The 15,000-nt window shown below is 45.4% G+C and overlaps 2 protein-coding genes across 2 annotated transcripts in view; both read left to right on the top strand.

The window, feature by feature from the left end:
* LOC144538455 (protein deacetylase HDAC6-like) overlaps positions 1–829 on the top strand; it is a 4,826-nt gene extending 3,997 nt beyond the window's left edge. The window contains exon 5 of the mRNA XM_078282505.1: positions 725–829. Coding sequence (XP_078138631.1) covers positions 725–793 — 69 coding nt within the window. The 3' untranslated portion in view covers positions 794–829. The remainder of the gene's footprint in view (positions 1–724) is intronic.
* Positions 830–10,373: 9,544 nt separating this feature from the next.
* lhfpl4b (LHFPL tetraspan subfamily member 4b) lies at positions 10,374–14,913 on the top strand (the record flags this gene model as incomplete). Its single annotated transcript, XM_078282504.1, has 4 exons — positions 10,374–10,592; positions 11,007–11,211; positions 11,693–11,772; positions 14,766–14,913. Coding segments are annotated over exons 1-4 (652 nt in total), but the record flags the coding sequence as incomplete, so codon positions are not given.
* Positions 14,914–15,000: the final 87 nt, after the last annotated feature.

Below are 15,000 nucleotides of genomic sequence, written 5' to 3'. Positions count from 1 at the left end.
TTGAGCTGCAGGTTCAGTGTTGAGCTGCAGGTTCAGTGTTGAGCTGCAGGTTCAGGTTCAGTGTTGAGCTGCAGGTTCAGGTTCAGTGTTGAGCTGGAGCAACAGATCAGAACTAAACACTTCTGAAAGGTTCCTGTGTTCATGTTCATTACTGCTGTCTGTGTGTCAGTTGCTGTCTGTCAGTTGCTGTCTGTGTGTCAGTTGCTGTCTGTCAGTTGCTGTCTGTCAGTTGCTGTCTGTCTGTCAGTTGCTGTCTGTCAGTTGCTGTCTGTGTCAGTTGCTGTCTGTGTCAGTTGCTGTCTGTCAGTTGCTGTCTGTGTGTCAGTTGCTGTCTGTCAGTTGCTGTCTGTGTCAGTTGCTGTCTGTGTCAGTTGCTGTCTGTCAGTTGCTGTCTGTGTCAGTTGCTGTCTGTGTCAGTTGCTGTCTGTGTCAGTTGTCTCTAACAGGCTGGACTCCACACTATCACAGGACAGTTCAGTCATTCTTGCAGTTTGGACACATTATGCAAATCTGAAATTGGTTTTAAATGGACACATTTTTCCAGTCTGTATTTTGTAATAAGAAGTGTGTTCAGTGTTGTGATGTTTTCTTTCCTCTCTTCAAATACATTTCACTGCTTCAGCGATCAGTGAAGTTTCATCTGTTCTTACATCAATAAAAGGAATAATGAAATGTATTTATATTTCTGTTCTTTCCATCTCCCTTCTCCTCTTTCTGTGTCCAGGTTCTGTTTGACGTGAAAAACGCTGCTCACTGTGCCAAGTTTGGAGAAGAAATCCCTCCATGGAGCTGAAGGAGAGGAAGAGGAGGAGGAGGAGGAGAAGAAGAGGAGGAGGAGGAGGAGAAGAAGAGGAGAGAAAGAAGAGGAGAGGAAGAAGAAGAGAGGAGAAGGACATGGCCTTTATAACAAAGACCTTAGACAAAACCTGACACCCTCTCTGCCTTCAAGTGTCTGTCTGTCTGTCTGTCTGTCTGTCTGCCTGTCTGTCTGTCTGTCTGTCTGTCTGTCTGTCTGTCTGCCTGTCTGTCTGTCTGTCTGTCTGTCTGTCTGTCTGTCTGCCTGTCTGTCTGTCTGTCTGTCTGTCTGCCTGTCTGTCTGTCTGTCTGTCTGCCTGCCTGTCTGTCTGTCTGTCTGCCTGCCTGTCTGCCTGTCTGTCTGTCTGCCTGTCTGTCTGCCTGTCTGTCTGTCTGTCTCTCTGTCTGTCTGCCTGTCTGTCTGTCTGTCTGTCTGTCTGTCTGCCTGCCTGTCTGTCTGTCTGCCTGTCTGTCTGTCTGTCTGTCTGTCCTTCTCCAGTAGATATTTGTATTGATAGCAGAATGTAATTGGACTGTTCAGTGTGTTGCCATGGATACTACAGTCAGTAGCAGCGGTGCTTTGTGGGAAATGTAGTCCAACCCAGCTGCAGCTGGAGCCTTGCGACTACGGTGTCCCACAGCTGCCAAAAAACAAACTCACATGCAAAAAAGAAAAAAACAGATATAAATGTTTTTGTATTCACTCTGCACACAGACTGGAGCTGGAGCTGGACCAGCTGGAGTCTGACCCACCACACACACACACACACACACACACACACAGAGAGCAGCATCAGGACTGAAGCACATGTTGGACATTAAGTCTGCACCCGGAAAACTGACGGTTCTGGCTCCAGGGTTCTGTAGTTCAGGTGCTCAGTGTGGTTCTATATGGAACCATAAAGACTCAAAGAACCCTCTGATTGGTTAAAACAGAATAAAGAACCCTGTGTGGTTCTTAAAGAGTTCTTGTAATCCTGCTGTTTTGGAACAGTTCATATAATCTGAAAGGGTTCTTTACAGCACTGTAAAGGTTCTATGTAGAACCATTTGAGCAGCGGTTCTCAACCTTTTGGCTTGTGATCCCTCAGAACGCCCCGCTGCAGAACCCACAGGAACCCACACGGATCATATGAAGAATGATCTTCCTCTTTCAGTTTGTTTCACTGATCAGAAAAAATTAAAGAAAAAAAATCCAGTTCACCATCTGGAGGAGCGCTTGATTTGATCTGTGTGAGTACCATGAAGTTTCTGGCAAAACAAAATCAAACGCTACTTCAGTGGAATCACGTTTGAAAGTATTGATTATTGATTATGTGTTAATCTGCATTATTCCCATCAGACCTGGAGATGTTTGTGTTTCAGATGTCAGGCAACATGAGGTGCGTTTGATTTGCTCTAATCTGGATAACGAGTCGACTCTTCAGAGTGTCAGGATGAAACGAATCAAGCGCTCCTTCAGCAGCTCAGATGCTGGACTGGAGACTGTGTGTTTTAAATCTCCCAGGTTCTGACAGACAAGTGAAGGCACCGCTGTGTGCTTCAGTTTTATTTACAGCACACTTTGCTACAGTAACAGCGGTGTGAATATATATCCTGTGCAATATTCTGTTTATGAGCATCGATACCGTTTTCTGCCTGTTTTATAATCGTTTTATTGGAATTAGGATTTTGTTGAAATGTATCTTTGTGTTTTTTCTTAAAGCTCAGAACCAACAGCAGCTTTAAAGCTTTTACATTCAATTAGAAAGTAAGCAGTCAAACAGGAAGGGCAGTTTAAGGAGGTTTTATGGATCTCCCCCATTTAAAAACTCCCTCAACTCATTTTAAGGGGATTTTGAGAGAGACTTGTTTTTTTATATATTGTCAGAATCTGCTTTGTCAACATAACTATTTACAGTTATTAGTAAACGTTTTATTTCCTTTGTTCCATCAGAAGTTTCCTCCGACCGGATCTCGGTGTTCCACTTGTTCAGACTGAAAGGTTTAATAAACATAAAGAAAGAGATTCACTTCAAAACAATTCAGCAGCAGGACTCGTTTTTTTTTCTTCTATAATTGTCAGAATCTGCTGTGTCGGCGTTCCTTTAAGTGATTTTCAGCCTGTTCAGTTCTCCAGGCTCCAGCAACAGATCACAGAATCACTGATTTTGGGGTTTTATAATGAAACACAACCCAAGACACTACCGGAGTCACACTGAGATTTAAACAGAGACACTGTGGCGCTTCCATCCTGTTTGGATGAAGAAGAGCTTTTCTATTCTGCTCTATTTGAATCTGTCCTGTTGTCATGTGACGTTCCCTCTGTCTCCCACGTTTCACTTTGTTTTCCCTGAGCGGACGTTTTCATTCAGTCTTGTTTCTCTGCTCTCTGGTTAAAATCTCCCCATGTTTTCACCAAATAGCTTCATGTAGCTAATAACATAATATTTTAATATTTTTAATTAGTGACAGTGTTCCTTCAGTCAGAGCTGAGGTCTGTTTGGAGTAAATCTGGTTAAATGTGGATTGAAGCGTCTCTGAGATGATTTCTGATTCCTGTTGGTTCTGCTGCTGCGTGCTGATTGGCTGTTAAAAGACACCAGCTGTTTAAATCCACTTCCTGTCTGCGTCTGTGTTTCTCCAGTTTGTCTCTCTGTGTTTCTGTTTCCAGCAGCTACAATGTGTGATACGAGAAAATGTTTCAGGATGTAAAACCTCAGCGGTAAACGTCAGGTTTTGGTGTCAGTCCCTCAGAATCAAAGAGCGAGGGCTTCTTTCTAGAGCCGCCATTTTGCACCGAGAGACGTTCAGCAATCATACAGGGAGAAATCCATCGTAGAAGAGGAGAGAGACCAGTTTCTCCACCACAGGAGCAGGAGAGAGACCAGAATGCACTGCAGCAGCAGGAGAGAGACCAGAATGCACTGCAGCAGCAGGAGAGAGACCAGAATGCACTGCAGGAGCAGGAGAGAGACCAGAATGCACTGCAGCAGCAGGAGAGAGACCAGAATGCACTGCAGCAGCAGGAGAGAGACCAGAATGCACTGCAGCAGCAGGAGAGAAGCAGTTTATTGGATGATAGCAGATAGATTTAGAAATTTCATCCGTCCTTAAAAAACGGAGTGGATCGATGAATTAAAACAGGAACAATCAGCTGTTTAAAGCTGGAAGTGAACGCTCTGTGTTTCCAGATGACATCACTCTGCTTCGCTGCTGTGATTGGTCAAAGATTTTGATAACTGACAACTAACATCGACCAATCAAGTCGGGGCGAGAAATGATATCAGCGACTCGTTGAAAGACTGACCAGACTGATATGAATCACCTGCAGATTCATAAAGTGCTGAAGACTGAGACTCATGGAGCTGGACAGCAGGAGACAAATCCCTGTTTCCATAGTAACGACACCATCAAACCAAACCTTGTGACGTTTTCTGTTTCTGTTCAAAATCCCAAATCAGCGACTTTAAAGTTTCATCCAGAGTCTGAACTGTTCTTGTTGTCTCACCAAGAGGATGAACTGAAAATATACCTGCTGAGAATATTTACCATAATGTTTCACAGAAATATATCACCGAGCTTTCTTCAGTGTTTCTTGAGTTTTCAAAGCTGTTTTCTGTGTAGAATCAGCAGCTGTGTTCATTTAAAACCTGCTCACTGACAGTGGACCGGGTCTGGAGTAGAACCGAGGCAGAAGTGACACCAAGTCAGCTTCAGTCCAGTCCCAAGTCTAAATGTAGATTACCAAGTCCAAGTCATTAATGTGAAGTCCCAAGTCTAAATGTAGAACACTGCTAGTTCTCTCCTGGTTCTCTGCAGGTTCCCTTCTGGTTCTGGACTCAGAACCTGCAGGGGTTTCTCATCAGTGACTGAAGGTTTTTGTTACGTCCAGATGATCAGAGTTTAGTCTTTTTCTCCTCAGACAGTTTGGACTCTACAGCAAATAACAACTAAGATATTTAACAAATTTATACATTTAGAAAACCCAACGCTGTGCCTGACCCAGGTTCTCCTCAGGACCATCAGCTTCATGGGTAATGTATAGAACACAGTGGAACACGGTGGAACACAGTGGAACACGGTGGAACATGGTAGAACACAGTAGAACACGGTGGAACACAGTAGAACACAGTGGAACACAGTAGAACACGGTGGAACACAGTAGAACACAGTAGGACACAGTGGAACACAGTGGAACACAGTAGAACACAGTAGGACACAGTGGAACACAGTGGAACACAGTAGAACACAGTAGGACACAGTGGAACACAGTAGAACACAGTAGAACACAGTGGAACACAGTAGAACACAGTAGGACACAGTGGAACATGGTGGAACACAGTGGAACACAGTAGAACAGTAGAACACAGTAGAACAGTGGAACACAGTAGGACACAGTAGGACACAGTGGAACACAGTAGAACACAGTGGAACACAGTAGGACACAGTGGAACACAGTGGAACACAGTAGGACACAGTAGGACACAGTGGAACACAGTGGAACACAGTAGAACACAGTAGGACACAGTGGAACACAGTGTTCCTGATCTGACCAGCAGGGGGAACCAGACTCTGAGTTTCAGTGTCTGTTCTGGGTTCCTCTGACAGACAACAAGCTGCTGAGGAACACGGAACATGACTCCTGCTGTAACACTGTGGTTCTCTGCACTGGAACCAAAGCAGAACTCAGAACCCTCCAGGAGAGAACCTTCACCTGCCTGCAGAACCTCAGTCTGCCTGCAGGTGGAGCTGTGAGGAACATCTGACTAATGATGTGATATCATACCAACAGTTTGGATTCTGCATGAGAACATGAAGCAAACAAAGCAGAATACTCAACTTTGTAGTAGAATTTTGTTATAGTGCTACTGTTATACTCTCTCTCTCCTCCTCTCCTCCTCCTCTCCTCTCTTCTCTCCTACTATCCTCTCCTCTCTCGTCCTCTCCTCTCCTCGTCTCTCCTCTTTCCTCTCCTCCTTGTCTCTCTTCTCTCTCCTCTCTCTTCCTCTCCTCTCCTCATCTCTCCTCCTCTCTCATCTCCTCTCCTCCTCTCTTCTCTCCTACTATCCTCTCCTCTCTCTTCCTCTCCTCTCCTCTCCTCCTCTCTCTTCCTCTCCTCTCCTCCTCTCTCCTCTCTCTTCCTCTCCTCTCCTCGTCTCTCCTCTCCTCTCTTCCTCTCCTTCTGTTTCTGGTGATGATGTGACAGTTGGTTATTTGCTGCTGATCCGGCGGTCCGCCATTATTATTATTATTATTATTATTATTATTATTATTATTATTATCAGTATTAGTATTAGAAACCCCCCACCCGGGAATAAAGGAATACGAATAAAGGATTATATTTTTTCTCTCTCTCTTTCTATTTCGCTGCGTCTCTCCATCCTTCGCTCCGTCTGCAGCTTCTGATCCTGCAGGCAGAGAGAGAGACAGGCGGAGAGACAGACGGGTAGAGTCAGACAGACAGGCAGGCAGGCAGACAGACAGGCAGAGCTCCATCGCTCCAGCAGCCTCCAGTCAGGTATTTTCTTGTTTTTCTGTCTCTTCATGTGAACTGCATGCTGCGGCTTTCATATCAGCAGAGATTTAATATTTAATACTCGGTTCGTTATCGGTGTTGTTGGAGACATTTTGGGTTTCGTCAGTTCTTGCATCTTGTTTCGAGTCAGCGACAGGAAGCCTGATGAGCGATATTCAGTACAGATATTAATGATTTTTTCTTTTGTTTTTGTCTGCTAATCCATAAATAAAATCAATCAATCAATCAATCAATCAATGTACCGACATTTCTCACTGCGTTATGAATTAGCGACGGATCGTTTTCATGTGTAAACATCCAAGCGGTGTGTGTGTGTGTGTGTGTGTGTGCGTGTGTGTGTGTGTGTATAACGTTGTGAATACGGTATATCGGTAATCAACATGTATGATGTAAGCTATTCTGCTGACAGCGGTACAGCAGACTGTGTGTGTGTGTGTGTGTGTCAGTCTGATGCTGTAAGGTAATATACAGATATGTGTGTGTGTGTGTGTGTGTGTGTGTGTGTGTGCGCATAGGCGGTTTTACCATAAGGCATAGGTAGGCAATTGTTTGGGGCCTCGTCCGCCAAAGGGCCTCGTGTTTTTATTTTATTTTCTATGAATTCCACCTGTTCTAAATGAATGCGCGTTCATGAGAATTTTGAGACCGGAAGACCGAAGTCCTACTATCAGAAATAAGTCAACTAAAGCATATAATATTTAATATAATTCAACAGTGGAATCAAAGGTCCTGCTAAAGCCAAGGAATGGGAAAAAATATCTTGTGCTGTTAATGCAGTGTCGTCTGTTGTGTGTTCCCTTATGAAAATACACTATAGGCCTATAGCCTACTACATTTTAGATGAATACTAAATAAATATCCCAACAAATCTATAATTCCCTATAGGAATATTATAGTGATACTACAGAAGACGAAAATACCATGATATGGTCACTATAAACTCACTAGTGAGTACCACAGACACTCTAAGTCCCTATCGGAGTATTATAGGAATATTATAGGACTATAGTGATTTGTCGTTAGGGCACCATCACAGAAAAAAAAAAAGAAAAAAAAGAAATGGCTTGACATGAAATTAGCAGACACATGACTGCGTTTACATGGACTTGAGTATCCCGGTTATGAGGCTTATCCCGGTTCTGATCATATTCGGGATATGGCGTTTACATGGAACACAGAGACATCTGGTTATTCATATCCCCGTATACATGATAGATACTAGTATTCCGGTTACTGATTACTGCATGCTGTGTGCGCAGGCGCCTGTGATGTTTACAACACAAACCGGCAATTTTGAAATCGTTAATCTGATATTCCTCTGTAACTGTTAACCTTAAATTAATTTCACTGTTTTGTTTTGATGTTTGGCCTCGTAGTAAATTAATGTTTCTTTAGTATTTTCCACCGTGAGCTGACTGGCTCCACTGTAGGTGTTGGGAAACCGGCGTCCTGTAGTCTGTACACTACAGACTTGAACAGGTCAGCATTTCGATGCTTTCTCCCATCTAAACTGCCAAGTATATTTAATTCTTTCATCCCCGAAAGACAAAGCTCAGTTTCCTCATCGCTCCAGAAGTGAGACGCTCTCCTTGCCGCCGTTGTTTGTGTTTTTCTGTTACGTCACTCGGCTGAAGCCGCGCCTGCGCAGGTAGTCGGCGGCGGTCAGAAACCGGGATAAGATGTTTACATGCAACAGTATCCCGGTTTTTTCGGAGTACTCCAGCTAGCATAATCGGGTTTCTCAAAACCGGGATAAGGGCTTATCCGGGTTTCTGAAATCGGGATATGATGTTTACATGCGCAAACACAAAAACGGGATACGGGATACTACACAAAAACCCGATCATAACCGGGATACTCAAGTCCATGTTGTTTCTAAATGCTCTCTGGACCCCAAGTGAAAGTTTTTCATTTTATTGTCTGCACATGCAACTTCCCCACACTTCTTCTGCAAGTAAATTCCAAAACTTTTCCATAACTTCATACTGAAGTTTTTACTCTTTTTGTATGAAGCAACTTTTACAAATACTATGACACTGAAAATGTATTTTACTGCAGACTCAAGGTCGTAAACACATGAGCAGCATGGTCGGTGTTAACAGCAGCTCTGGATTGGTTTTCCTCTGATCTTACAAACAGAACGCTCAGTAAAGACGGCAGTCAGCTGGTGTGTCCTGTAGCGTCCCGCAGGGCTCCGCTGCGGGTCCCGTCCTGTGGCGTCCCGTCCTGTGGCGTCCCGCAGGGCTCCGCTGTGGGTCCCGTCCTGTGGTGTCCCGTCCTGTGGTGTCCCGTCCTGTGGCGTCCCGCAGGGCTCCACTGTGGGTCCCGTCCTGTGGTGTCCCGTCCTGTGGCGTCCCGCAGGGCTCCGCTGTGGGTCCCGTCCTGTGGTGTCCCGTCCTGTGGCGTCCCGTCCTGTGGCGTCCCGCAGGGCTCCGCTGTGGGTCCCGTCCTGTGGCGTCCCGCAGGGCTCCGCTGTGGGTCCCGTCCTGTGGTGTCCCGTCCTGTGGCGTCCCGCAGGGCTCCACTGTGGGTCCCGTCCTGTGGTGTCCCGTCCTGTGGCGTCCCGCAGGGCTCCACTGTGGGTCCCGTCCTGTTCTCTCTACATGCTTCCTCTTGGTCAAATCGAGCACCAGATTTTATTCCAGTGTTATGCTGATGACACCCGACTCTACCTCCCTCTGAAACCCAATGATCTGCGCTCCTTAGACCAGTGGTTCTCAACGTGGGGTCCAAGGACCTCCAGGGGTCCTTGAGGGGGTTCCAGGGGGTCCCCAGCAAACTGATGTATTGTTAAACTTCACCATTATTTAATTTACAAGAAGAACACAGAGGATGTAGAAGATATGTAGACTATTTTGATGATAGTTTGACTGTTATCTCTCTACCTACAATACAGATAGATGGAATTCTGGACAAAATCAAATCTGACAATAAAAATATTCTCAGATTTGGGTCAAATGGGGATCCGTGGGCCTAATGTGTATTACATCAGAGGTCCTTGATATGAAAAAGGTTGAGCTTCAAAGACAACCTCAGGATTGTCTAGAAGATATCGAATGTTGGCTGGCTTGTAACTTCCTCTGACTGAACAAGAGAAGGTCAGAGAAGGTCAGAGAAGGTCAGAGTTCATACTGTTTGGACTTCACTTCTCCCATCACTGACGGCCTCAGCCAGTTGCCCCCCTGATGTCAGGCCCTGTGCCAAGAATCCTGGGGTATTTTTTGACTCAGACCTGAACTTTAACAGATAAACAGATCACCTCAGTAGTCAGATCCAGTTTCCTCCAGCTCAGAACCAGATCCAAAGTCGAGTCCTTCTTCTCTTTTCACCACCTCGAAATAATCAATCATGTCTTCATCTCCCCATTTGATGAGATTTTGTCAAATCTGAGAATATTCAGATTTGATTTTGTCCAGAACTCCATGACTGATGACTGATAACAGAGAAACTATGATTCTTCTATCAATCTTCTACATTCTCTAATTGTGTTAACTTGAAATGAAATAATAGTGAAGTTTAACAATTCATCAGTTTGCTGGGACCCCCTGGAACCCCTCAAGGACCGCTGGTGGTCCTGGGACCTCACGTTGAGAACCACTGTCCTGCACCAGTTTCCTGCAGGTCTCTCGGGTCGTTAGATTTGGTCCTTCTGTTGGCGTCTTTAAATCGCACCTTAAAACCTCCTCTGTTCTGTAGCCTCGGCTTCTGTAGGATTTACTTTTTTTGTTTTTATGTTTCGTTTTTTTGTGTCTATAAATAAAATGTTTTATTGCACAGAATGTCCTGAGTGCTTTCTCTCTCACTTCGTTCACTTCTTTCTCTCTCTCTCTCTCTGTCTCTCTCTCTCCCTCTCCCTCCCTCTCCCTCTCTCTCTCTCTCTCCCTCTCTCTCCCTCTCCCTCTCTCTCTCTCTCTCCCTCTCCCTCCCTCTCCCTCCCTCTCCCTCTCTCTCTCTCTCTCCCTCTCTCTCCCTCTCCCTCTCTCTCTCTCTCTGTCTCTCTCTCTCTCTCCCTCTCCCTCTCCCTCTCTCTCTCTCTCTCTCTCTCTCTCTCTCTCCAGTCATGTCGGTGTCTCCCGCCCTGGCGGACCTGTCTCGTCTGTACCAGACAGAGTTTGTTCGCAGCGCCCGGGCGGTGGGCGTGCTCTGGGCCGTCTGCTCGCTCTGCTTCGCCATCATCCAGGTCGTCATCCTGGTGCAGCCGTCCTGGATCGGCACCGCCGCCGTCCACCAGCAGGGGGCCGGCCCCGCCCCGCCCAGCGGCACCCTGGGACTGTTCGAGGTGGGAGGGCCCTCTCTCTGTCTGTCTCTCTCTCTCTCTCTCTCTCTCTCTCTCTCTCTCTGGACTATATTACTATTATCATAATGAATATTATAGTAGGTATTATTAGTATTATTAGTAATATTGAGGATTCAGCTGATATTGGTTTCTAAAGGCTGATGCTGATGTTTCTGGACTGCAGCTGCTGGTATTTTGAGCAACTATTCAGTATCTTTAAATTTAAGTTTTCATGTCAAACTACTCCCCAGGGTTCAGTGTTTCTGCAGAGTTTGTTCTTGTGAAGGTGAAACATTCAGAGCATCATGGGAAACTAAAACTACTGGAACCAGACGGATGAAATTCTGTTGTGTCAGAGGAACAACAGTCAGTCTTCTAACACTGTGTGTGTGTGTGTGTGTGTGTGTGTGCGTGCAGGTGTGTGTGGAGTCGGACTGGCCCGTCCCGGCCTGTCGGGGGGGTCTGTCCAGCCTGGCCCCCCTGCCGGCCTTCCAGTCGGTGGCGGTGCTGGTGGGCGTGTCTCTGTGGTCGGTGTGGAGCAGCGTGTTCTGCCTCGCTCTGTTCAGGTTCTGCAACGCAGCCACAGTGTACAAGATCTGTGCCTGGCTGCAGCTCACTGCAGGTACTGATACTACTACTGTAGTACTGTAGTACTGTAGTACTACTACTGATACTACTGTAGTACTGTAGTACTACTACTGATACTGATACTGGCTGCAGCTCACTGCAGGTACTGATACTGATACTACTGTAGTACTGTAGTATTGATACTGATACTGATACTACTGTAGTACTGTAGTACTACTACTGATACTGATACTGGCTGCAGCTCACTGCGGGTTAGTGTAACTACTACTATTGTAAAATTTCCACCTCATATACATTCAAATATCTATCTGTGTCTCTCTCTGCCTGTCTGTCTCTCTCTCTGTCTCTCTGCCTGTCTGTCTCTCTCTCTCTCTCTCTCTCTGTCTGTCTCTCTGCCTGTCTGTCTCTCTCTCTGCCTGTCTCTCTCTCTGCCTGTCTGTCTCTCTGCCTGTCTGTCTCTCTCTCTGCCTGTCTCTCTCTCTGCCTGTCTGTCTCTCTGCCTGTCTGTCTCTCAGGTTTCTGTCTGGCTCTGGCCTGTCTGTTGTTTCCAGACTCGTGGGAAAGTCCGGAGATGCGAGCGCTGTGCGGAGAGGGGGTGAGTCACAGGAAGTGATGTCACTAAACATCCAACACAACCAGGAAGGGAAGACAGAGACTGACCTGTCTGTCTGCTCTCCTGTCTGTCTGCTCTCCTGTCTGTCTGCTCTCCTGTCAACAGCAGCGGGACAGCGAGCGTCTGATCTGCAGACCGGTTCAGATTCAGAGTTATCAGTCCGGACCTGAGCTGGGACCTGAGCACCTCCAGCGGGTGCTCAGGTCCCAGCTCAGGTCCGGACTGAGCACCTCCAGCAGGTGCTCAGGTCCCAGCTCAGGTCCGGACTGAGCACCTCCAGCAGGTGCTCAGGTCCCAGCTCAGGTCCGGACTGAGCACCTCCAGCAGGTGCTCAGGTCCCAGCTCAGGTCCGGACTGAGCACCTCCAGCAGGTTTCTGTCAGAGGCTTCTCCTCTCCAGCAGCAGCAGACAGTCCAGGATCACACAGAACAATAAAGGAGCGAACTGGAACTGAAAATGGTTCTTCGGAGTGATGCCATAGAAGAACCATTTCTGGCTCCACAAAGAACCATTCAGACCAAGGTTCTTTAAAGAACCATTTCTGCATTTCTCCTTTGCTTAGACTCCTGCATTGTGTTTTTGTTTATCTGTCCTTGTATCGCCTCATTTGCAATTGGACAATATAAACTATGGGGGGGGTTTGGTTGTTTTCCACATTTATGCCATCAGCCACCATCCAATAACTAAGAATTAAGATTCTTTGGAATATTCAAAGGTTCGTGAATGGTTCTTTGTGGAACTAGAAATGGTTCTTCTATGGCATCACTATGGCACCATTTTCGGTTCCAGTTCGCTCCTTTATTGTTCTGTCTGGTTTCCCCTCCTGGTTGTGTAGACGGTTCAGTATCTTCTGACTACAGTAGAAAAAAGATGGTTTACACTCCAAAAGAAGCAGGTTTTCCAAAACTTTTATGTTCTCATTATGCTGTTTTTTTTTTTTTATAAATGCAGAGGAAACATCATGCAGTCTGTAATATACTGTAGGTGTATAGAAAATTCACCGATCTTTAGAGTTCCAAAAATAACAAAAATAACCATAAAATGACTCCATACAGCTCGTGAAGCATAATCCAAGTCATGCGATCTCTCTGTGAGTGGAAAAAAACCTAAATTTTATCCATTATTTCATGCAAATCGAGTCTTTCTGCATTGTATTTACTTCTGCATTACCAAACTTTACATGGCCACCGTGTGTGGACAGAGTTTACACTGGCATATAATGACTGAATTTTCATTTCTGGGTGAACTATTCCTTTAAAGACTAGAAGAAGGATTTTGAAATCTGTTCTAGAGGATTCGAGGAGCCAGTCCAGATCACGTAACATAGGAGTTGTGTGATGGCCGGCCTAGTAACGGCTGTCTTTGGGAGACCAGTATATGGAGGCACTGCAGTAATCAAGGCAGCTGGAAGTAAAAGGATGGACAAGCTGTTCTGCATCCTGCTGTGTTGAAGGTCTCAGCTCGACTCTGTGGAAACAAGTGGAAAAAGGCAGTTAGTCTAGTCAAGGAATTAGAATGAGCTTTAAAATTAAGATCTGAGTCTAAAATAACACCCACGTTTCTCACTTGTGTTCGTCTGTGTGGCCAGTTCTCCCAGTTTGGCTTGAACAAAATCCCTTTTGGATTCAGGACCCTTCTCTTCATTTAGTTTAAAAAAATATTCGTATTACTCATCCATTCATTTATGGCTGAGACGCAGTGAGCCAGACCACAGAGGTGTCAGGTCATCTGACAGACACGTACAGCTGTGTATCGTCAGCATAGGCCTGAATATTCTCTCCATGCTGCTGGATGATGACACCCAGTGGGAGCATGTACAGTGAAAATAACAGAGGTACTAAGACGCTTCCTTGGGCCACACCATAATCAACATCAACTGGTTTGGAGATGTTCTCCAATTTGTACAGAAAATTTTCATCCAGTGATATAAGAGTGAAACCATTTAATAACAATGCCGGAGAGACCAAGCCATATCTTGTGGCGATCTAATAAAATGTTGTCGTCGATGGTGTCGAATGCGGCACTCAGGTCTAGCAGGACAAGAAGTGACACAAAGCATCTGCATTTAATCTAAGATGGCGTAGGACTTTACCCAGGATGCAGTGCTGTGGTTCGCCCTGACCGGACTGAAGTGTCACTAGGATGTCGTTCTCAGAAAGGTGTTGAAAACCACTTTCTGCAGGACTTTACTCAAAAGGTGTCAGAGGTGTGACCAAGTCATCTTCGCTCGAGTCCCAAATCAGTCTCAAGTCTTAAAGCACAAGTCTCAAGTCAAGTCCCAAGTCTAAATGTAGATCACCAAGTCAAGTCCAAGTCAGTCTTATGTCATTAATGTCAAGTCTCAAGTCTAAATGTAGAACAGCAAGTCAAGTCAGAACAAATCAAGAGTCCAGTATCAATTTAATATCTTAAAGAAAACTAAATATCTAGGACTTTTCAATGCAATATGGTTTTAATAGGATAAAAACTTGGTAAGAGCATCATGAGTTTGATTTCTATAATCAGTTTCAACTTCAATAAATTCAATCATTCCATACAAATTCAGAAAACAGAATTTAAATTCAGTCGTCCGCTGGAACAAATCTCATCACTTTCAATCTAAGTCATTTACACAAACACAAGATCTCAAGTCAAGACTTTAGAAACCTTTTCAAGTCATCAAAGTACAAGTCAGAGTCAAGTCCCAAGTCACCAGAACCCAAGTCAAGTCAAGTCCCAAGCAATTAAAATTGTGACTTGAGTCTGACACAAGTCCAAGTCATGTGACTCGAGTCCCCGCCTCTGAAAGGTGTAGATTAGAGACGGGCGGCAGTTACTAAGAGCAGAGGAGTCCAAGTATTGGTCTGACAGTATTGGTGAAGTATTGATGCAACAGTATAGATCATGTATTGATCTGGCAGTATTGGTGATGTATTGGTGATGTATTGATGATGTATTGGTGATGTATTGGTGATGTATTGGTGTCCGGTCTGCAGGTGAGCAGCTTCTCCCCGGGGAACTGCTCGGTGCACTGGGCCTACATCCTGGCCATACTGGGAGTTCTGGACGCTGCCATACTGGCCACACTGGCCTTCGTCCTCGCTAACAGACAAGACGCTCTGCTGCCTCCAGACAGCAAGGAGGGTGAGGCACACACACACACACACACACACACACACACTGACAAGAGAAGGGATTTCAATGTGAAAATATCTATAAGTAATTGATATA

This window comes from Centroberyx gerrardi, unplaced genomic scaffold (genome assembly GCF_048128805.1).
Source record: "Centroberyx gerrardi isolate f3 unplaced genomic scaffold, fCenGer3.hap1.cur.20231027 Scaffold_558, whole genome shotgun sequence".
Classification (NCBI taxonomy): Eukaryota; Metazoa; Chordata; class Actinopteri; order Beryciformes; family Berycidae; genus Centroberyx; species Centroberyx gerrardi.
Note: the sequence above shows the minus strand (reverse complement) of the source record. Positions and strands in the feature narration are given on the sequence as shown.